General features: G+C 49.6%; 1 protein-coding gene across 1 annotated transcript in view; it reads left to right on the plus strand.

The window, feature by feature from the left end:
• Positions 1-23,858, plus strand: part of SEL1L3 (SEL1L family member 3) — a 100,006-nt gene that overhangs the window by 53,280 nt on the left and 22,868 nt on the right. The window contains exons 10-16 of the mRNA XM_004579168.4: positions 3,245-3,456; positions 5,398-5,577; positions 12,088-12,207; positions 14,024-14,164; positions 18,062-18,124; positions 21,043-21,219; positions 23,408-23,535. Coding sequence (XP_004579225.2) covers positions 3,245-3,456; positions 5,398-5,577; positions 12,088-12,207; positions 14,024-14,164; positions 18,062-18,124; positions 21,043-21,219; positions 23,408-23,535 — 1,021 coding nt within the window. The remainder of the gene's footprint in view (positions 1-3,244; positions 3,457-5,397; positions 5,578-12,087; positions 12,208-14,023; positions 14,165-18,061; positions 18,125-21,042; positions 21,220-23,407; positions 23,536-23,858) is intronic.

The following is a 23,858-nucleotide window of genomic DNA, read 5'->3' on the forward strand; positions in this document are numbered from 1 at the left end:
GATGGCCCAAGTGTCCCTGACAGCTGTATGAGAGCCCCGGATGATTACTCTGGCTTCATGTAGGCCCCGCCCTGGCTGTTGTGGGCACTTGGCGAGTGAACTAGCAGAGGGCAAGTGTGTTTCTATGTCTATCTCTGTCTCCATCTCTTCTTCTCCATGTTGCTCTGCTTTCGCATCAAGAAGTGAGCATTTACAAATAAACATTTACAAATACATATAGCACCTATAGTGGCATCCTCTCCACTTGTCTGCCTTTCAGCCTGTGAAGCGTTGGTGATACAGATGGCAGCTCCACCAGCAGGCCCTGCTCCCTGGGCACTGCCCGCTAATGATTTCTGGGTCCCATGCCAGGGGTCGTCAGGGCAGGTGTCTCCCCCGGAGCTTCATTCGGCTGGGAGCCTTTTTCCTCCTCTGAGCCAGGCGAAGCTGGGGGATGTGGGTTCTCAGCAGAGCTCATCATCTTGGTCAGGTATTTGGCAGAGCAGGGAAGGCTGGGCTGCATCCTTAACAAAGGCTAAGGTTGCTTAGCTGAGAACGTGTGAAGAGGGTCATACAAGATGAGCACATCTTTAAAAGAACCTATGCATAAGTAGCAGTAGATTTATTGTGCAGTTTGGTCTGAATGGAATCCAGAGGACAAGGTTCTTGCTGTGGCTAATAGTTGAACAGAGTGGAGGCCACTTTCAGTTCTGTGAAGAGAAAATCCAAAATGAGATCCCCAGGCTCCTCGTGTGAAAGTGGGTTAGTGTTCAGCCAGATCCCAGCAGCTGAGCAGGGGAAGTGTTCAGGCTGCTCATTGCCCTGTGATGGTTAGAGCAAAATCAATCAAGACAGCTCAAGTCTACAAAAAGGGAGCTGGGAACAGGCGTTCGGCTGTTGAGAGGCCTGTATTCCGCATCCGGGTGCCTGTGTCCCAGACCCCGTTCCTGACTCCAGCTTTCTGCTAATGCAGACCCTGGAAGGCAGCGACGTGAATTTCTGTTACTCATGAAGGATATCTGTGTTGTGTTTCTGGTTCCCAGCTTCAGACTGGCCCAGCCTTGATCAGTTGGGAAGTGATGAGGATAGGAGCTCTCCTTCTCTATCTCTGTGTTTTTCTTTAGGCACCCATGTGCCTCTCAAATAAGCAAGTTTTAGAAATAGGGACTGGAGGTGGTGTGGGGACACGGGGAGCTGGTCTGGGGACACGGGGGGCCGGTGTGGAGACATAGCAGAGCTGGTGTGGGGACATAGGGGAGCTGGTGTGGGGACATAGGGGAGCTGGTGTGGGGACATAGCGGAGCTGGTGTGGGGACACGGGGAGCTGGTGTGGGGACATAGCGGAGCTGGTGTGGGGACATAGGGGAGCTGGTGTGGGGACATAGCGGAGCTGGTGTGGGGACATAGGGGAGCTGGTGTGGGGACATAGCGGAGCTGGTGTGGGGACATAGGGGAGTGGGCTCTGTCCTTCCTCTCTCTCTCTTTAATGCTGCGTTTCAATCCACCAAAGAATTCTCCAACTACACTGAGAAATCTCTTACTTCGCTGATCAGTCTCACCATGCCTACTGGCCTGCTAGACTTAAAATGTGAATACCTGGTGCTAACAGAACCCTGGTGGAGGGTTACTGAGAGTGCCCCTGTCTCTCAGTCTAAAGAGTTTAGAAAATTTCCAGTGGTGCAATGGAGCCTCATTTTGAGCTTCGAATGCTAGCATGGAAGACTGGAAGCGACAGAGGGGCCTTGAAGCACTGGGAAGGCAGAGCCTCTGTGCCCCCAAGGGTACTCGTAAGATAAAAGGAATTTCCAAAAGAAAATTGATGGTCTGAATTGCAGTAGCATGTTATGCCATTTGGGGAAAGAAAATGCAGCGAATATACGAAGTTAATATTTCTATTATTTATCTTTTTTTAAATCTCTTTATTTGAATGGCAGAGTTAGAGAGAGAGTGACCCAGAAAATCCATTCGGGTCTTCCACGTGGGTGGCAGGGGCCCACATATTTGGGTCATCTTCTGCTGTTTTCCCCGGCATATTAGAAGGGAACTGGGTAGGAAGTGGAGCAGCTAGGATAAACACGGGCACCTGTATGGGACTCGGTGTTGCAGGCAGCAGCTTCAGTTGCTATACCGCAACACTGACCCCGTGCGGCTAGTATATTTCTGTGGGCAAAGGAAAAGTCTGGAAAGCTGACACACCAAACTGTTAACAGTTTTTAACCTTCACTTTTTAAAATAATTTTATTTTCACTTCTTTGAAAGGCAAAGAGGTGAGGAAAGAGAGAGAGATGTATAACCTGATGCCTGCACAGACGCTCGTTAGCAGGACATGAGCCAGAAGCAGAGCTGGGCCTCTCCGCTGACTGATAAGCCAGAGTTGAATGTGGACGATGAGCTTCAGAAGGCTGGCAGTTACACCCCAGGGCCTGGGCCTAACTGCTGCTGGGTTCCTAAGATCATGGGCATTTGTGTCACAAGAAGCACACCTTAGTTTAAAGCAGTCTTGTGAGTTCCTTGTACACCGATGGATGCCCCAGTCTCTGGGGTCAGATAGGTGACCTGCAATGCTGACTTGCAAGCTTCACTCAGTCTGTAGCTTGGCTTTGTAATTGGACACAGTTTAGCCTTCTGCTGGCCCCAGTTTCCTTGTCTGAAAACTGGGAGTATTAATAAACATACCCGCGTCAGAAGAAGGTGCAGATCAAATGGCCCCATTTGCAGGAGACACTGTGGTCGGTCCTCGGTTGAAGTCAGCTTGTTTCTTTTGTAACTATTTAGGGAAGCACTATAGGCTAAGGGTAATCAGAAAGCATGTCGAGGAAAGGGGTGTTTTTCGTTTTGGTTTTGTTTCTGGTCCAACTTTTTAGGGCAACACCTGTGAACTATTTTATGAGACTGAAACTTTCTCCCTTAGAGTACATGAGATGCCAGCGGCATCTCTGCGGCCTCCCCGTGCTTCTGACTCGGTAGTGAATTACACCTAGTCAGTTACTCTCTGGAGACAGACACTCAGCTCTAAAAGGCGCATCCCTTTTCCCAGCAGCCCAGACTGTCATTTAGTGCCCAAGAAAAAGCTATTTAGAGAATGATACGGTGGCATCCCCAAAAGGTTTTCATTGACCTGCCTGGAAGGTGGCATGTTTCCATCTACCAGGGACCCTACCGTTATCAATAACTCAGCTGATTTACTTTGCTTCTCCCACGCCTCCCACATGCCACGTCAATGCCGGTGATTCATGGAGGGCGTTGTGAATTGTGTTGCTTGCAGTGCCAAGGAGCCGGGATGGATGTGTGTTAGAAGTCGGTGGGAGGATATTTGAAAAGGCTGTGAAGAGACTGTCCAGCGCCGATGGTCTTCAGCATGTTAGGTCTGTCGTCCCCCTTCTGATGGATTCCAGCTGCTGTGGATATCATAAAGCCTCCTACTACCTCACGGTCTTTTATGAAACCGGCTTAAACATGCCTCGGGACCCGCTGCAGGTAGGTTTTCAATGGAGCCCTGGGCCATCGGTCACTTGTGGTCTGCTCCCAGAGGAGCACTCGCTGCACCTGCCATGCCTGAATGTGCTGCAGCTCCTTGGAGCCCTTGAAAAATCTACCCTCAAGAAAAATGATCCAGAGTTGGGTTAAGTATAGGCTAGCTTATACATTTTCCAGGGAATGCAGAAGGGCAGTTGATTTGCTTCTGGACATAGTCTGGGGCGTCTGCCTGGGGTCTCCCCTAAGGAACAGAGTGGGTGGAACCTACCTGGGTCCCCACGCTTCCAGGGCACGCACCTCTGGCCGGAGTCATGCCTGTGGGACCGCCTGTGACTTAGTTTAGAGGAGGCGTTTGGTACTCTAAGTGGAGGGTGGTCACACCCAGCCTCCTGCTGTCAGCTAAAAGCCAGGCTATGAAGTGATGTTTCAGTTGGAATCCACCTTTATGAGGCAATGTGCCTAACCTTTAGAATCCCATTTTCCTGAGTGTGTTAGGCAGAGTTCTGCACAACTGCAGAGCCAGTGGAAACATTTATCGATCTATCTTGCCTATCTAAAATATCTTGTCTATTTATATAGATCTAATATCTGTCTATATTAATATCCATGTAAATATAGTATCTCTGTAAGTACAATAGCTATCTAAAATATTTATCAACTAAGTGTAATACCTGTATGTGTTGATAGAATATTTATATACAGTGTCTATCTGGACATACCTGCCTGTCTATGTAAATCTATCTGTATACACATATAGAAATACTAACTCTCTGCCCACCTATCTAGATGCAGTAGCTACCTCTATCTGAAGATTCTATAGGAGGAGTTTCCAAAGTTGATGGAGGTGCTGTTATCTTTCATTTTTCCATGAAAATGGTTTGGGAAGCTCTGCCAGCTATACCATGCTGTGCGTGTGTGCACTGGAGAAAGCCAGTGGTTTCACTCTAGTCCAAGTTCAAAGACCTGAGAACCAGGGGAGGCCTATGGTGTGAGTCCCAGTCCACAGGCAGGAAAAGGCCAATGTTTTGGCTCAAACAGGTTGGCAGGGGACATCAAGGGCCACGTTGCTGTTTTCTCTGCCACTGTGTTCTGCTTCAGCCTGTCCACCTTGGGGAGGGCTGCGTGGTGTTCTCACTGCATTTCAGACATTGACGTCTTCCAAACACACCTGCCCACACACACTCGGAAGTTCGGTTGAACCTGGGCACCTGATGCCCAATCGTGATGACACGCCTAGCCCGGTTGCTCAGTGTTGCTGATCACTTTGAGCGTTGCTTCTCCTGTGGGGAAACTCAGCATTGTCAAGACCCGCCCAGTGACTCTGTGTCCCTCTCCAGGGTTTGTGATGTCACTGGTTTTTAGGTGGCCCTGGTGGCTGGCATGATAGGCTAACTCCCCAAAGCATTCCCCACCACTATGGAGCAGCAAAGAAAATTATAGTTCTGTCTCTGTCAGGACTAACTGATCGTGAACAAATGACTTCTCCTTCCCAGGCCTCAGTTTGCCCAAGTATGAAATGAAGTATCTGGACCAGCCAATCTCCAAGGACTGGCCAGCGACACTGTGAGAGTCCCAAGTTTTGGGACCCACTCTTCAGATCACAAGTCCATCAACGATGCAGCAGAAGCACAAGGGGGAATCCTCAGAACACTGGGTGCCACAGCAAAGGGTGCTGGGAGACACATCAGAAATTTCACCCAGAGAAGGCAGAAGTCCGGATATTTGAAGTTTGCAGCCATTAGGAAGGATAACTGGCGGGGAATTTGTGAGTCAGTGACAAGCTGGCTTGGCCTTCTTATTTCTGGCTTAAAAGCAAGCTAGCATATTTCTGGAACAGCAAGGATTACACAGGAACTGGGATGGATGACTTTGTAGTTTTAGGATTTTGTGGCTTTTATCTTTTGGAACCTTCTGAACACGTTGCCGGTGTCTTCTCAACAGGGCATGCTGTATAGTTTGGTTGGAGGCCAAGGCAGTGAAAGACTTTCGTCAATGAACCTTGGGTACAAACACTACCAGGGTGTAGATGGGTACCCCTTGGACTGGGAGCTGTCCTACGCCTATTATAGCAACATCGCCACCAAGACACCTCTGGACCAGCACACGCTACAAGGGGATCAGGTACGTGCAGGAGAACCTGTTGGGAATGGTGGTGGCCCTGGGACGGTGGCTTTGAGAGCAGGTATGCGTGGAGTGTCTGCCTGCTCTTGTGGCTGGTATATTTGTTTGCCTTCAGAGCATGAATGGAACTGAATGGAAAGAATGCCTTTCTTGTCCTGTGTCTCGTGTATACATCTATGTGTTCAGGCATGGAGTTTCCTCGAGGGGGAGCACTGGTATGAGAAGGGTACGCTGGATCTTAGACATTCTGTATTTTGCAGGAAACATCTACCAGGAACAGGTACCTCTTTTAAAAAATTATTCGTCAGGCCAGGATTGTGGTGCAGCGGGCTAAACCACTACTTTACAGTGCTGGCATTCTATATAGGTGCCAAATCAAGTCCCAGCTATTCCACTTTTGATCCAGTTCCCTACTCATGTGCTTGGGAAAGCAGCAAAAGTTGATCTAAGTAATAGGGCTCCTGCTACCTGCACAGGAGTCTCAGATGAAGCTCCTGGCTCCTGGCTTCAACTTGATCCAGTCTCAGCTATTGTGGACATTGGAGAGGGAACAAGCAGATGGAAGATCTCTCTCTAATCTCTGTCTCTCTCTATATATATAACTCTGCAAATCAAATAAATAAATGTTTAAAATAAATATTTGAGAGACAAAAGGAGAACTCTGATTTACTTTCCAAATTTATGCCACAGCTAAGGCTGGGCCAGGCTGAAGCTAGGAGCCAGGATCTCAGTATGGGTCTCCCACTTGGATGGCAAGGACCAAGTCCTTGAACCATCCTGACTCTCTCCCAAAGCGTGCCTCAGCAGGAAGCTGCCATCAGGAGGGGAGTGGCAACCAAACTCAGGCACTCTAGTATGGGGTTGGGACATCACACATGCTATCCTAACCGCTTACCAACCCTCTGCCCCCAAATCTTGTCCTTGTGTGAGTAGAGGCAAGTTGAATGGAGGCCTAGGTGTGGAAGGCTCCTATCAGTATGTAACCCAGAAAGCACAGGCCACGACAGAAGAAGCAAGCTACATTCCCTGCTTGGGAATGCTGGGCTCTGCAGAAATGTTCCTGTCACATGAGCTTTGCTAGCCCAGGGCTCCCAGGCGACCACAGCATGCAATGCTTGAGGATTCCATTCAATCACGATTAGGGACAGGGTGAGGGGCATTGACCCCAGCCCATAGTTTTTGCTGATTCCCAAATGTTAGTGACTTGCCAGGCAAAGAAACCAGTGGCTCATGCCTGCTTTAAAAAAAAAATCATGTCCTGCTACATTAAAGGCACATGTGGCTTTTTCCAGACTTCTTTTTGGATGGGAATAAAAGATCCTGCCTAAAGCTGGCAGCGCACTGACGCCACCAGTTTGTATCCACTGTGAGTGGGCAGTGTTGCAGCTGCCTCCCCAGTCACAGCCCTGGAAGTGGTCAAGTTGAAAAGCGCACATGGTGTCTACCTGAAGTTGGTAGTTTGTTTGTTTTTTTTTTTTTTTTGCTTAATCACGAAAGAGTCAGCTAGCAAATGATAGAATATGCCTGTACAATCCCCTAGCCCTGGCTATAAGAACCAATGGAGTGACTGCAGTTTCTAGACAGCCATAAGCAGTGGGTATCTGCATGGCTGACTTTGGAGCTGCTCTGTGCCATAAAACTTTTGATTTTCTTGTGTCTGGTGAGCAGGCCTGAGGGAGAGACCTGACCAGGGCAGGGTTGTTGAGCAGTAAGCTGTGCAGCCTGTCCCCAGCTCAGCTCCTGGCATGTGCTCCTAAATCCACAGTGCAGGAAAACGTATGCTCTGATGTGTGGGAATAGATGGTTTCTGGAAAGGAACTCAACAGTGGTCTCTGCCGTTAGGAAATAAATGATTCAAGATAAATGCAGCCCGTGAGTGTTAAACATGAGTCAGGGTGTAAAGCATCACACGGCTGTCTGTGAGAATTTGGCTGCCTCTAAATGATACTCCTTTCTGAATAACCATCATCGCGCCATCATCTGCATTAGTATTCCCTCAGTGTCACCAGCTATGTGCAGCATTTGACCACAGTTTGATAGCAACTAGTTGATCAGTTGTTAAAATTTAAAATGCATACGTATTTTTATAGACAATTTCTGCAAAAATCAAGGCACAAAGTCAGAATACAGTTCTGTTTCTGCTCTAACCCTGATGGGTTAATCATGTCCTCTATGTCTATATGATACTTATAAGAATTCTAATTCAGCATAAATTAGCAGCGAGGAGCCATATGCTGTTCTCAGGCTCCTTTGCTTTTGAAGAGTTGCCATATGAAGTGTTGTGATTATGAAAGAAAAGGTTTAATTGGTCAGGACCAGTGGAGATGAATAGCGAAGACACATCTTGCAGCTGGAAAGTCGGGTGATGAAGAACCACAGATAGGAATTACGCAGTTAGGAGAGGAGTGCCACTGCTCATTTTCCTATGCAAGGGTAATTAATGGCTTCTTGAGACTCGAAGCAGGTGTCATACATTGATTTAAATGTCCTTTTGTTGCGACATCTATTAATTCGCCAGCGTCATGTAGCAAATGAGGAGACTGAGAGCCAGTCCCTAATTAACGGAGCAAGGATCTGTCAATGGCTCCTTGTGTAGTTCTTGTCGCTCATTCTCTTTTATGAAGCACGCCATCGGCATCATTACATCCTCTTCATTAGCAAGCTCGTGTCTCGCCATGTGTTACCATGAAGGCGGACGGTCCTTTCGCTCTGGGATCATCAGAAAGAAGGGGGTAGGGAATGTCTGTTTCTTCCGGGGGTTGAATTGCAAATGAGTGCCTCCTGAGCTGGTCCTCACGGTCCCATTGCTGCCTTCCAAGTCCTCTCTCTACTTCCGGTTAGAGAGATGGGACATCACGCACAGGCCCAATTTTCTCCTGCGCTCCCATGCTGCTCACATCAGCTCTTTAACCCGGGCCAGGCTCGCCTTTCCACTCTCCTCTCTGTCATACCATCCACCATGCGGAAGCACAGTTGATCATCTCACCCTTTCCTGCACCTGTTGGCACCATTTTCCTTGCTGGAAACTGAGAGGGCATCTTTGGTCCCCCCCCCATCCTCTCATCAGCAGCGTGCAGGGCCCCACCAGCTGGTGTCCTTCCTCCTTCCGTCTCATTCCATCCCTCCTGCCACTGCCAAGCTCTGGCCTCTCTCATCCCTTGGAGCTGCAGTCCAACAGGACTGATGTCTTTAGGAGAAGAGGCAGGTAGCTGGAGTTGAGGCACAGAGGATTTTTTATATAGGCAGGGATCCCACCAGCTGTGGCTCAAAAATATTTGCAGAGATGACCTCTGTACAGAACATGTACAGACTTTTTCTTATTGTTATTCCCCAAATAATATGGAATCACAACTGTTGACTTCACATTGCTATTGTAGTAGGTCTCCTAGGTAGCCTTGAGAGATCCTGAAATCTATGGGAGGAGTGGCTAGATGAGATGCACATGCTGTGCTGTTTGATATGAAGACTTGGGTGTCCATGATTCAAGCGTTCCTAGGGGCCTTAGAATCAGTCCCCTCGAGGTCACTGGGGCTATGCCTTGGCGGATGCCTTCCCCAGTACTGTGCAACCAGCATTGACAGTGCTGCCCAGGTGAACTAGCTCCATCTGGGAGTGGGCATACGAGACAGTCCTTGACACAGTTTTCTGCTATCTCTACTTCAAATGGCCCTAGCTTGGCCTGCCAACTCCCCCAGTGTCTACAAGACGCTAGTCACCCCTCCTGGCCTTGCCTGGTCACCTGGGCCTTGCTTGCGCACGCAGGTTTGCCTCGATTCTTTCTATTTAACTGCTTCTCAGACACCCTTTCCTCTTTCTGGAGCCTCGCTGGGCATGTGTGTCATGTCTAGACCTGCCGTCCACTGAGTGAGAAAGCTTGGAGGACTCCCGCTCCCCTGTCTGCCTCAGTTTCTCACTTGTAGAATGGGCACCGTGACGGTGTGCAGCTCACACTCTGTTACAGCACGAGTGTATTAAGCTGTGTGCTATAAGCAGTGCCCTGCATGGAGTCAGACACACAGTGTGAACTCTGAAATGTTTCTCTCCCCCATGCTGTCTCCCCAGAACCATCACTCCTATTTTCTAAAGCAGACAACCCTTAGGAGATCTTCATCCCTACACCATAACACTTTGGGCCATACAAAGTTACAATATCAACAAGAGGGTTAGTGGGTTTGTGTGTGTGTGTTTAGATTTATTTATTTTTATTTGAAAGTCAGATTTATAAGGAGAAGGAGAGACATAGAGGGGGAGATATCTTCCATCAGCTGATTCCCTCCCTAAATGGCCACAATGGTCAGAGCTAAGCCAATCCAAAGCCAAGAACCAGGAGCCTCTTCCAGGTCTTCTATGTGGGTACAGAGTCCCAAAGGCTTGGACCACCCTCTGTTGCTTTCCCAGGCCAGAAGCAGGGAGCTGGAAGGAAAGTGGAGCAATCAAGACTAGAACTAGTGCCCATACCGGATACTGGCAGTTGAAGGTGGAGGATTAGTTTGTTGAACCACGGCACCACTCCCAAGAAAGGCTAGTATCCATAACTTCTATTAGCTTTTTATACTATAGAATAAACTAGCACTCTAAAACAAAATCATTGACTGAGAGCATGCCGTGTGCCAGGCCTATGGCTCAGCTCTTTCATAAATCACCTCACTGAATTCCCATGCAACCCAAGAGGGCAGCAAAAGGACTGTTTCTATTTCTACAGACCCAGAGAAGCCAAAGAACATGTTCAGTGTCACAGAGTAATGCTTAGTGGAGTCTAAATTGGAAACCAGGTCTGTTTTGTTTGCGCCACCATTGGGTTGAATGATATTGATGCTGCAGGCATTGTGCCAGGCTCCTGGGCTGCAGCTTCTCTATGTGTGGCGTGGGATCCTGATGGTGACCATCTGGTAGAGTGGCTGGACCAGGGCCTGGCACACAGGATGCTTACAGAGATGTAGCGTCACTCTCAGGGAGGCACAGAAGCCTGGAGTGTGCATCCCTGCTGAGGGACACCTGTCATCTTGACATGTCTTCACTCAAAGCCTCTGAGAAAAGAGAAAGATGAGCAGAATCAAGAAGCCCAAACTTTCCTGCTGAATGGAGACCCTCCTGCTGAGAATTCCATTCGGAGCCCAATTCTGGGCTGATCCAGGAAGACTGCCCGTGTCCTGGGACTTGAGCTGCAGCGCATGCTCGCCAGGCACCCACCCCAGGACAAGGAGTGCACTGGATGGCAGGAGGCGTGTTGTGTGCAGGCTGCATTCCAGGACTCCTTGCTAGAGGGCGACACTGGGAAGCCCCTTCGCATTCCCGTTTTCCTCATCGCAGCCTGTGTCTTGGTGTGTAAATCGGGGCAGTGATCCCCATGTCTCAGCAATTGTGTTACGAGATGAAATGAAAGCTCTTGTTCAGCACCGGCTGGAGTTGATTTCCACACTCGGCTTGAAGGCCTGTGCCGGTGAGGCAGTCAGCAGGCAGGGACCTAAGTCTCAGCTCCCTACATTCCATTGGAGGGACCCCCGCCTCTGCAGGGCATAGTATGGAAGGCAGCTGAACCATGTCCCAGGGGGTGGCGCTGGAACCCGGAGCTTGTGACTTTTAAGCCCTTTTGCTAGCTAAGTAACCAAGGTAGTCTGAAGAGAAATCAAGTCTGATTCCTTGTCACCGAGACGTCTTTCCCAAGCCAGCCCAGATCCCGTTTGGCAGCAGCCTCTCCAAGGTCCTTCCGGGATCCGCTGTCAGTGCTGGGAGACTTCACCCCACGGAAGGGGAGACTGTGAAGCAGCAGCGCCAGATTTGTAACCAACAACCCGAAAGTCTGCCTTCAAATGTGTCATTTTCTTCCAAGGAGTCAGCCACCCAGGAGGACAGTGTGCACCAAACCTCTTGTCAGTATTCCCTTTGGGTTCTTCCACGAGTGAGTGCTTCCAGAACATTCTCTCTCCCATCTGCAGAGTTAACAGGCCCACTTCTTTTCAGGATAGATGTTAAAACAAGAGAACAAACAAAACAACTTTCAAAATAATCAAGAGATAGTGTAAGTTGAACCTGTGAAATAAAATGGGTTGGCCTTGCGGGTGAATGGTCGATACGTGGGGGTGAAAAATCAGGCTGTAATAGTTAGAACGTATTGATTTAACTTTGGGACAGCGTGTGCATCTGTGTGTGTGTGTGTGTGTGTGTGTGTGTGTGTGTGTGTGTGTGTGTATGTAATTGGAACCAATGGCTTGGGTGGAATTCTAAGCAAGCTTAGGCACTAGGAAGTAGGAAAAATGACTATTCATAAGGCAAATGATGTGATAAGAACGGGGTGCTTATTTAGATATATGTGACACAATGCAGGCATTTAAGAAAAATTTGATCTTGCGACATTGTAGGTCTGCCATGTATTTCAATCAGTTAGTGTCTGCTCGAGCAGTTGCTGGGTTCGTACTAATGTCGTGTCTTTTGCATGCCTGTGGCATCCGACTGATCCCTTCCTGTCCTGCCACCTTTTCTCCCCCCACTCTCTCTTTCCCTTCTTTGCAGGCATATGTTGAAACCATTCGACTGAAAGATGATGAAATACTCAAGGTGCAGACCAAGGAGGATGGCGACGTCTTTATGTGGCTGAAGCATGAAGCCACCCGTGGCAACGCAGCCGCGCAGGTGAGGACTCAGCCCCTGTCCTGGGAATTCCATCTGCTGCAGTAGACCAAACCAGCTCCTCCCAAACAAACCATTTCTTGTCTTGTTACGTGTGTGACGGGGATTGACAGAGTCTCTGCTGTCTCACTGAACCAAGCAATTCCCACAGCCCCTGTCGACTTCAAGTGCAGCAGGTGTAATCCCATCACTCACCCAGATGGACAAGGTGCCACAGTATTTGTGAGCAGCCCTGAAGCCTCCTGCCAGACATTGTGCTGTGTGCGTCAGAGAGGAAAACAGGGAACACCTTGGAGTGTAGGAGAAATTAGACGGGTACTGAGAAGGCCGTGAAGTCAGCTGGGAGAACAACAGGACCTGATGTGTTGGGGCAAGGGGATCAGCCTTGCCTCTTAGCACAGGGAGGCAGAAGACTGGGCAAACGTCCCCTCTGGTGGCTCCAGATGATTTCATTATGAAGCACAGACCTTGATGGGAACCGAAGGCTGACTGCTTTGGGAGGAAAGTCTTTCTCCCAGAGGCTGCATTTAACGTGGGCTTAGTGCTCCCAGCAAGTGGCCCCTGGGGCCACTACGCAGGCAGAAGACCAAAATCCAGGAAGGGCAGGAACCAGGACAGGAATCAAAGGCACCAACCAAGTCAGTAGTTGAGGGGTTTTTGTGTAACAGGTTTTCCTCTGTAAAGACCTTCCAATAAAATGTATTAAAAAAAAAAAAAAACCTTCCAAGCATTCAAGGAGGTACAAGTTTTTGGGAGGAGAGGAGAAGTAGGAAGAAAGAAAGACAAAGAGGTCCCACACAGGGCAAGGATGCCAAAAATGGTTGACGCCATTCCCCATTCTTAGGCACCTGTTCTCTGCCAATATCTTTCCCAGTCAAAAGGAATTCTGGTGCCTCATTCTGGAAGAGCAGTTCCAGAGCCTGTGTGTCGAGGCCCCAGAGCTTGCATGAGCCTCCCAAGTGATGACAGCTCCTGCTGCCCTCATGCACTCAGTGTCTGTACAGCAGCTTCCATGGATGTGTGCTGGGCTCTGCAGGATGAGGGTCGGGGGCAGGGTCAAGTCTGATGGTAAAGCCAGCCAGGTAGACCAAGGACATAATAGGGATGAGCACTGTAGAGGGATGCCTACAGTGATGCGAGTGTGAAGAGGCATTTTCTGTACTCACAAGGCCAGAAAGCCAGGCCTCCGCTCCCCAGGCGTAGGGCACTTGGCAAAAGGAGACACTTGGGAGCTGTGGACCGGAGTCCAGCCAATAGCATCCATTTCCGGCCCTGGGGGCACTGCGTGCACACCGTGCATGACACACACCATTTCCGGCTTGTGTTCAAGGCTTGTGGGTTGTTTTATTTATTTATTTGCAAGTCAAAGTAATAGCGAGGAAGAGACAGAGGGAAAGGGATCTTTCCCTCAGTGGCCGCACCGATCTTGGCTGGACCTGGCTGAAGTCAGAAGCCCAGAACTCCATCTGAGTCTCTTGTGTAGGTGGCAGGAGCCCAAGTGCTTGAGCCATCTCCTGCTGCTTTCCCTGGCATGTTGGCACGCAGCGGTCAGGGAAGTGGAGCAGCCAGGATTCCACCTGGAGCTCTGATATGAAATGCTGGAGTTGCAAGTGCAGCTTAGTGTGCTATACCCCAACACCAGCCCCAATAGTTTATATTTATAAGCTCAGGACTCAGCACCTAGCTGGAAGATAAAAATGACTAGCCCATTCTTGAGTCTTCATCCAAAACATTTTAAACAAGGTTTGCCCTGTCACCTTCAAAGTCTTGCATTAAGCTTTGCACAGGGAAGTCACTACTCTTTGCTACTGTCTTGAAGCAACGACTGGCCCAGATGCTCTTCTGGGGACAGCAAGGTGTGGCCAAGAATCCAGAAGCCGCTATCGAGTGGTACGCCAAGGGAGCCCTGGAGACTGAGGACCCGGCGCTGATATATGACTATGCCATTGTGCTATTCAAGGTACGCATCACTTGATGCCTGCTGAAATTGTGCAATTCTGATAAGAGACTTCCTGAGCGGTTTCCTGTGGGTGTGCAAGCAAACAAGGACTCTAATTGCAGAAACTCAGGGCAGACTCCTGGTGCTTTCCGTGGGCAGGGATATTGGCTCAACAGGCAGAATCAGATACAGTTCCCGGGTCTTGTTTATGATCAGCTGTCCTGTGTCTGGCGTCTGAGTTCTCTACTTTTGCAAAGACTGTGGCTTCTGACGGAGACACTGTGTTTTATGGGTTAGTATCCAGCTACCAGCCCCCACAGGTGCTACGAATTTGCCACCAGGCAGAGAACTCATTGAATTATGGCTTTAACAAAGTGCACTTTTGGGCTGGATCCCAACAGTCCTGTTGATGCAAACAAAGATCTTGGTTTGAAGCCAACAGAATGGAGGGAAGGAGGAGTAGAAACATCCCAGGAGACAGAGGAGGGAGTGAGGCCACCACTCCTGGCACTGTCCTGTGTGTCCTTGGAGTTGTAAGGCCTAATGGCCATGAAACACCAATGGACTTTGAGAACTGTGGCATGCTGCATGTATTACACAAACCAGTCATCATTCACATTGATGGATTGAATGCCTGTTTCCTGCTTTGCATGGAGAAATGTGTTTAATGCTCACAACGAGCTTACAGGATAGGAACTTAGTGTGTGTTGGGATCTCTCTGTAGACTTGGCGTCAGAGGCACAGAAAGGTTTTGTAAGTTGCTCGGGGTTTCCCAGTTGATGCTTCTCAGACCTGAGATGGGGACCCAGGCAGTCTGGCTGCGCCTCCAATGCAGAATACACACTCATCAAGCTCAGGGAAGTAAAATGCTTTGTTTCAGGTCAGCCAGTTCTTGGTGCCCAACAAATGCAGCTGTTTCCTAGAGGCTGTGCCTTGGAACTGGGGCGTGTACTTCCACAACAAGGCCCCCTCCAGAGCCACAGCTGTGGCTGCTCCCTGGTTACCAACCAGGACTTCTGCTACATTCCTAACCCCCTAAACCCTATCAACCCCAAAAACCTCCTGCTTGCGATGTTTTCCAAATTGAGAGCCCAGCTCTTCACTTTCCAGCTTCAAATCAACATTGAAATGATTTGAATCGCTGCCATCTGTCAAGGCATTCATGTGTTTATGCAATAGGCATCATTCAGAACTGACGGATGCCCCCCTCTGCTACATGGAGGGACATATAAATGTGTGGGTCATGTTCCTGACTCACATGCTGCAGGGATTGCGGGAGGACCGAGATGGTACAGGCTGCTCATCTGAGACTGGTCTTTGTTCAAAGTATGGAGAAGCAGGAGGCACAGATCAGGCAGGTGGCACCCATCAGGAGCTCATAAGCTAGAGGGAGAGGCAAATGCGTAAATAAACGATGCAGGAGACGGAGCTGGCTGCCATCGGACTTTCCAAGTGTTAGTATGGTTTTTTTTGTTGTTGTTGTTTGTTTTCCTGCATTTTAGCTGAGCTGTCTCTAGGTGTGATGAAAGAAACCCCTTGGTCATCTCACGGTAGAATTGTATGTCTGGCAAGGAATTTACTTCAAGTGTATTTCCTGTCAAAGAACCTCATGCAGAAAACAGACTTTCCAAGAGTAAAGAGAGGGAAGCACATTTGGTTACATTAGGGGGCACCTAGATGATGTAGGCCAAGATGGCACCAGGCTGGTGGCTGGGCTTTGTCCAAGGTGGCTAAGTGCATCCATCTCATGTCCACAGAAGGACAAGGTTTCACCATCAACAGTAGCAGCTGTCCTCTGCCAATGGCTTTAGAGGGTAGTTATTGAACACTTCACCTCCCAGGACCTGACATTTCTGTCTCCCAACAGCTTCCTGCACTGCCCACATCCTTGTGTTATGTCTGTTCTTTGTGCAAGAAGTTATCCCACTTCTGGTTAAATAGCGAGCGTCAGGGAGACATCCCTGCCCTAAGGATCCGACTGTCTGAGTTGCAAGGCTTTGAATAAGCCTGCCAGAAAGAAGCCAGAGGTTAATGTGGGGCTCAGTTTAATATCTGTGATTCTGGTCTTTCTGACACTTTTCCAGAAGTCCAGACTGATTCTTCTTGTTCCCCATCCGGTTGCTGCAAGTTCCTCCCTTGCCCTTTCCTCTTCCCTCTCCTTCTCATGAAATGAAGTCAGGGTGCACTTCTAAAGAGTGTTTCATCCTCCCGTTGGCCTCAGCTCATCGATTGCATGAAGTAGGTAGCTTAAGGCAAGTCGAAACTCAGCGCCTCTGGTTAAATTCAGTTTTATTTTTGGGTCCTGAAAAATGTGGAGTCAGGCATCCCCTGTGAGTTTGCAGAATCCTGCAAAGAGGTTCTGAGCTGTTGCACTTGCTCCATGTAGCATTAGAGACGCCCAGGGGGAAAGTAGTCTGCACTGGCTATCAGCTTGGACTCAGGAATCCAGCTGCCTGGGTTCCAGTCCTGCCTCTGCTTCTCATTCACACTGTGAATGTGAGAACGGAGTGGGCAGTGCTTAGTAACTTAGAGCACGAACATTGGCTGGTGCTGTCTTCAGGGCTAAGCGTGACGACCATTGATAGCTGCTCTCTTGGCAGAGCAGGGCCATGTGCGATCCTGAGGGTGGGGTGTAACTAGGCAGCTGGATAGGTCTACGTGAGCTGAAAATCTCTGCAAGCTTCCTACTGAGATGCTGCTGTCTCTCTACCTGTCCCAAGATGCACTTCCTTCATCCAGGCCCTAAATGGGGATGCCATGAAAATATGGATATGATTCATGTGGAATTCATGGAGGTGCCTTAAATTCCCAGGTGGCTTCACCCATGGAGCAACGCCCCAACCTCCTACAAGAAGCTAACACTTGGGGAACTGTCATTTGCTGTGGGCTGAGCCGAGCCTGGTGCACTCTCCCTTCTCCCACTCTCCTCCCTTTGGGCAATGCTCTGGTCCCTCAAAATGGGTGGGACAACCCCTGTTCAGACGCAGATGGTTGCTCATGTGCTCACCTTTGAGTGGACTTTGTATCACTTTGTGTGTCTCACACACGTCAGACCCTGGGCTAAGGTAAGCACACCCATGCCTGCACCACTGTGAGCCACTGCCTCTGGGTCCAGGAGCTTCCCACGTGACCTGTGGGCAGGGGAGGGTATCGGCGATTCTAAATGCATGTAGACGCAGCAGCACGGGTTCAGACTCCCCAGGCCTGGCATCCTCATGGTCAGATTGTGTTGGTAACTCCTCCCCCAGGGATGCACCCAGACACCTCTGGGTGGCTCACAAGCTCCTGTCCTGTGGCAGGAACCCCGGAGTCTGTGACTGTCCTCTGTGTCTGGAGGACTGTCCTCCATGTCTGGAGGACTGCCCATCTCTCATGACTTTGCAGGTTGTTTTCAGGTGACCCAGAGGCATCCCATCGCCTGTCCCACCCATCCTGAGGCTGCGGTGCTCTGCCCTGGGGACTTCCGCCAGCACCAAGGATACTGCAAGCCACAGTCTAATAACTCTTGTTCGTCCTACACAGATAAAGAGCTTTATCTGGCTGGCAAATGAGAGAATCCCCCGAGGAGAACATCCAGGATGACGGAACTCATTTGCCCTGATTCACGGCTTCTCCCTGCAGACCCTGCAGATTGACAGGAATGCAGTCCCCACCAGGACACAGGGGCTCTGCTAGGGTTGCTAGGCTGGGGGGTCAGGGCTGTGCCCTGCTCCGTGGATCCAAGCAAAACCCTGCTGGCGGTGATGGTAATGATAAGTGAGAGTGCTGCATGGAGAAATGTCTAAGATGAGGTTTTCAATTAAGCAGGGTTGGATGGTTAAGTATTTTGTATTGATCTCCGAAGAGTCTGCGTGATGTGTTTGAGTGCGCTCTGGGTTTTTATCTCCTCCGTAATCATTGCTGTTTATCAATGCGTAGGGGCAAGGAGTGAAAAAGAACCGACAGCTTGCCTTGGAACTGATGAAGAAAGCGGCCTCCAAGGTAACTGCCATGTATGGCCAAAGGAAGGGTCCAACCCCCATGTCACAGTGGGAGTCTGCCCCCATGGATGCTGGCCACACAGCCAAGGCTGGGGGCGTGGAAGGGGACAGGGAGGGAAGGGCTGGTGTCCCCAGCTTCACGGTGATTGGTCAGAAACCTGCCACAATGGACACAGCTAAATTCAAAAGCTGAATTCACTTGCTGTTTCCTAGAATGGGGCTGATTTTGTTTGAAGGCTGAAATTATAATCACAGCTGCCCTGATAATAAGCAGCAGGGCTCCCTGGAATTGACTTGGAATGAATGTTGTCATGTTAGGAAAACCCAAAGCCTAATTCCTTGCAAAGTTAACCCTGCCACGTCCAGTTCCTTTTCCTTTTCTTTGCTGATGCTGTTAATGGAGCTGTTGACCAAGTGTGTTACCAGGTTTAGGAATAATTTTTTTTTTGCCTCTGTGCTGCTTTATTCTTTGGTAGTGCTTCCACGCAGCTATTTTCTACAAAGTGCTACAGAATGGAGGAAAGCTTGTGACTTGGGAATGGGCACACTCCCATATGCACATCACCCCTCTTGTTGGGCAAACACACACGTGCTTGGTGCATACACAAGCATGCCTGAAGACTGTATAGATTTGTGATTCTCCACCTTGACAGGGTGCTTTATGACCATCTTGGCTCCCAGTGTGCATCTGTTCCCTAGGGTGTCTTACCCAGTAGGTTACCCTAGGGCATCCCTGCCCAGCAGAGGGTGATGGAGCATGCAGGAAGAGACTCAGCAGGCTTCTTTGCCGTGTGTGTGTGTATGTGCGCGCGCACGTGCATTGAGTGGTGCACTAACCTTCTCATGGCACTGAGAGTTCTACATGACCCAGAAGAGGGACTCTGCCAATGTGCATGCCAGTTCCTGGCCCTGCACAAAGGATAGCGAAGAAGTAGAAATGCAGCTTAACGATGCTCACAGAATTTGTTGGGCCCAGAGCCTCTGCAGTGGGGTAGAGATAGGTTTTGCTGGCAGGCACGAAATTCAGGTCTCTTCAACCATCCTGGTGAGAACTGATGTCTGATGTGTTTTATTTTGAGTGGATTTGTAGCAGAGCCTATGTCTGTATTAGGGTAGTGTAGCCCCCTACAGTCTGCAGTCATCATGCCCTTAAACCGTATTACGAGTTGGCCACTCAGCAAGAATTCATTAAGTCCCTATCCTCTGTCAGACACTGTGGTGAGAGTTGTGTTTCATTTGATTTTGGAAGCAGCCCAAAGTCAAATAGGGGCAGATCTGTGGCCTGAGCTGGCTGGTGTTCAAAACACCAGCATGCAGCAGTAGGAGAGGTTTTCTTGTGGGGCCTCTGAACCGGCTTCCTGGGCAACTCCTGGAGGAGCAGTGCTGAAACTGCTTGGAGTGCGACAGGGACATCTGAATGAGCTGTGGCCTTCCTGGGTGAGGACTGCAGATGCCACTTCACTGCAGACTTGCGCTGGAGCAGGTGCTCGACCCTTGCAGTGCAACCTAGTCTAGCACTTCCTGGAATTCTTCAGCACTTCCTGGGAGACACAAGCCTGCCTCCCATCCCCTGAATCAAGATTGACCTTCCCATGGCTCTGACAGTTCTGCAAGTTGAAGGTCAAATACCTCAGGGGCCTCAGGAAGTGTAGGATTTGGGTTCTGTTTTGTTTGGTCTCAGCATTGCAAGAGTGACCTAGGCTCACCCATCAAGTGCTTGTTGGGTGCCCAAGCTGCTGGGAATGAGGCACAAGGTCCCGGCCCTGAAGGAGCTTCCATTGCATTGCCCGTTTCCTGTTCTCACGCCTTCCTGGAACATGGAGTATGACAGGACGACACAGGGCCTGCGCAGGCTTGAGAGACTGTGGGCAGGAATCTTGGCACTTGACCTTTGGGATCATCCACCATTCCCTGGTGACAGGGGAGGACAGAGAGATGGGGTTCCATGCTTAGCCTTGGTCTTCACACATTTGCTGTCCGGGCACTGTTGGCACCTCAATCTTTCCCTCCCTGCTGTGTACTCGTGGTCTTGTGCTTGTAGCCAGAAGTGAGGGTTGAGAGTGTTCTGTGCCCAGGTAAAAACAGGCTGGGCAGGAGGCTGCCTCAGGGACACTCCCATCCTTGCAGGGCTCCTTGAGCTGTCGGCCACCCGGCTGGAGGCTGCTGTCTGGAACCCAGTGGGAACATGTGGGCAAAGCAGACAACAGAAGCTGCTAGAATGCAATCAGTGAGAACACAGAGGCTGAGGCTAAGTGGACATGAGCGGACTCCTCCTGCTGTCAGCTCCACATTTAGACTCAGTTCTGGAAGCACCACTTCTCTGCCCTCCCTTTCTTCTTCAGCCATTCTGTAGTCCCTGTTAGAACTAGGGATGCTGTGCAGACATGAAGTGCCTGTGCCTTGTGACTAAGATGTCGTGGTTACATCCCTTGGAGGGTTTGTCAGCATTTAGGGCAGCAGAAACAACAGAAGGGCAGGTGGATCGCCAAGAAAACAACAGCCAAAGTAGAGTTCTGGCCTGGTGCCGCAGCAGAGCACTCATGAATTTCAAGGTCACTGTTAATGCTGCCCTTGGTAGACAAGGGTGTGGTGTTGCGTAAGAACCCACAGGCACAGAGCAAGGATTTGGGGGCCAGCAGCACTGCTGCACTGGCAGACAGAAATCCCAGCAGCAGCCGGGGCAGGGGGTGGAAGGGATCCACACGGGAGGACTCTGAGGCGGCCTCCTGTTTGCTAGCACTTAGCATTTCTTTAATGCCATCTGCCCCAAAAAAAGAAAAAAGGAAGATTGCGCTCTGACTTAGGTGGAAGGCTTCCACAACAGTTACTTCCAAATCTCTTTAGATTTCTTTGTCTTTCATTTTTTTTTAAGAAAACAAAACAAAAAAAAACCAGTTTTATTCTTGTTCTGAAATACAGGGGTTGCACCAAGCAGTCAATGGCCTGGGGTGGTATTACCACAAATTCAAGAAAAACTATGCCAAGGCAGCTAAGTACTGGCTCAGAGCAGAAGAAATGGGGAACCCGGATGCTTCGTACAACCTTGGGGTCCTGTATCTGGATGGAATTTTCCCGGGAGTTCCTGGGAGGAATCAGGTGCGTAGACTGGAGATGAGCTGGGCACCTGCTCAGGCAAGTGTTTGGCGAAGTTGTGCTGAAGGCCCCACGCAGACTAGGCACCATCATGTAGAGGCAGAGGGGAAGGAGAGAATCCAAGACCAAGACCCTGTCTTCAGAGAGCTCCGAAGCCCATTTGGGAAGTCAGGCAATGAAGAGGAAAGGATAGCATTTAGCCAAGTGTATGAGAAGTGGCATGACCCAGACATTCTGGAAAGGGGAATCAGTGAAGACCAAAGTTGTCAGGAAGGTGTCACGGAGGAGGGAGGCTTGGATGTGGATTTGGGGGTGTGAGGAGGTGATAGAAAGTGAACATGAACCAGGAGGTGATGCAGAGGCTGATATTACTACAGGAGCAAGAAGGAGTGAGCTCAGGGCTGCCTGGTTTACTAAGCTTGGCAACCGCCCTGCCCCTCTCTGGTGCTTACCAAGCACTTTCCTGTGCCAAGTGCAGGCACAATCCCAGGGCAACCTAAGTAGCGTCTGATATAGCTGCTGTGGTTAGAGCCATTATCTAGAGTTGGCAGTGGAGGCGCTGGGAAGCTAAATCACTCAGAGTCACACACTTCAATGGCCCCATGTGACGTGAGAACCCTCTCTGGGAATCCTAATACGGATGCTAATATAAAAATGGGCGCTGTTACCTCCCACACGATCGATTGAACCCTCCTCTGCCAGACACTCTTTGGGCACTGGGAAGACAGCAGCAGACAGCATGATGCCTGCTCTAGTGTGGCTCACATTTCAGTAGAGGACAAAGAGCATAAACAAGTCAGTATGATGGGGAGAAATCAAACAGGGTAAGGACAACAGACACTGGGGCACCAGAGATACTGTACAGAGTCCCAAAGAATCTGGGGGCTATCTGGAAACAGAACATTCCAGAAGGAGGCACCAGCCAGGACAATGGTTTCCAGAAGCAAGCAGGCTTATTGTGCTAGAAAAAAAGCAGAGAGACTGGGAACGCAGGAGCAGGAAGCTACAGAAGGAAGGGTGGGTGACAAGGCAGCTGCCCAAGTCACAGTCATGGCTGCTTTGCTGGGTTTGTTGGGAACTCCTGGGGAGTCTAGCATGCGCAGCAATGATCCTGGGAGACTCTACAGGAATGAGGCAAGGATGGGAGCTGGGGGTTAACGATGAATCCAAGTGGGAGAGAAGATAGGTTAGATGAGGGCAATATTGATGGAAGGGCTGAGGTGGGATTGGCACCTGTGTTTATTCTGAAGGTGAATTGCTGAAGGTTTAGGTGCGGGGTGCAAGAGGACGGGAGAAGACATGTTCCAGGGAGTTTGGCATTTGTGGAAGCACAAAGCAGGTGGCATTTATTGGGATGGGCATGACCTGTGGCAGCAGCAGCTGAGGGGAGGGAGCGGGCTGGAAAATGATCTTTTAGGAAGCATGTAGCAAAGCCTCAAGAATATGTTATCTCATGTAGCCCATAACTACCAGAAGCCTTGTTTTGTCATTGAAGAGGTTTGGAGAGATGAACTGACATGGCCAAGGCCCCACAGGTAGCCAGGCACAGAGTGGCGCTTTGAACTTCAGCTTGTCTGACTCCCTGCCATGCTTTTGAAAGAACACGAGGGAACTGCTTTAGAAGAATAGTAGTAATCAGCTTGTTTGTTTTAGCCTGCCACTCCCACCCCCTCTCTGATTATACTCAAGGCTGGGTATTTTTATGCATTCCCAATGTCTGCTGAACATCCTACACATCTGAGGCTTTTTTTTTATTATTATTGTCATATTCTAATTCTCACCTTCCTACTGGAAATGCTATTTTTGTACATGAGTTTGCAGAAAGATATTAAGCAAGGTCAGAAAGCAAATGCCTGCATTTGCAGCTGGCGTAACTTCTGCCCCCAGCCATCTACCCAGCTCACAGGGCCTCTCTGCAGGTCAGTGAGGCGACAGTGCTGTCTGGTTGCACAGTGTCCTGTGTATGGGGTCAACAGAGGAGGCAAGGCTAGGTCCTCCATCCCAGACACAAGCTTCTGGTATGGGATGCCATCCTAGAGCCGTGATTTGACCTGGTTCTCTGAGAGCCAGCTGAAGTTGTAGGGCTGTGATACTATCCAGCTTCAAGTACCCATGACCATGGTCCCGGTGAAACCCACCCAGCCAGGAGGACTAGTCACTGACACTCAGGATGTGTGTTCATCTCTTACAGACATTGGCGGGAGAGTATTTCCACAAGGCCGCACAAGGTGGACACATCGAGGGGACCTTGTGGTGCTCCCTCTACTACATTACAGGCAACCTGGAGACGTTCCCCCGAGACCCCGAGAAAGCCGTTGTGTAAGAATCTGCCACTTGTGCCTGTCAAAGAAAAGCCATGTTCTACATTCACGCTGCCTGGAAAAGCACAATTCTTGCTTCTTTTTTCTTGCTTTTTTAAAAATTGAGGTTTGAATGTTATCTGTTACACACGTATGCAGTTTAAAAAACCAGAAATTTGATGACCAAACATTAAAAAGAATCATAATTAAAAATAGAAATAATAATCTGACAAGGTAAACCAGGAAAACCCTGCCTACCCCTCTCTACTCCCCACTCCCATTCTTTATTTCCTGCTCCCTAAAACAAATCACTTTCAGTGTTTTAATTTTTGCTTTTGTAAA

Source organism: Ochotona princeps, chromosome 11 (genome assembly GCF_030435755.1).
Source record: "Ochotona princeps isolate mOchPri1 chromosome 11, mOchPri1.hap1, whole genome shotgun sequence".
Taxonomy (NCBI): Eukaryota; Metazoa; Chordata; class Mammalia; order Lagomorpha; family Ochotonidae; genus Ochotona; species Ochotona princeps.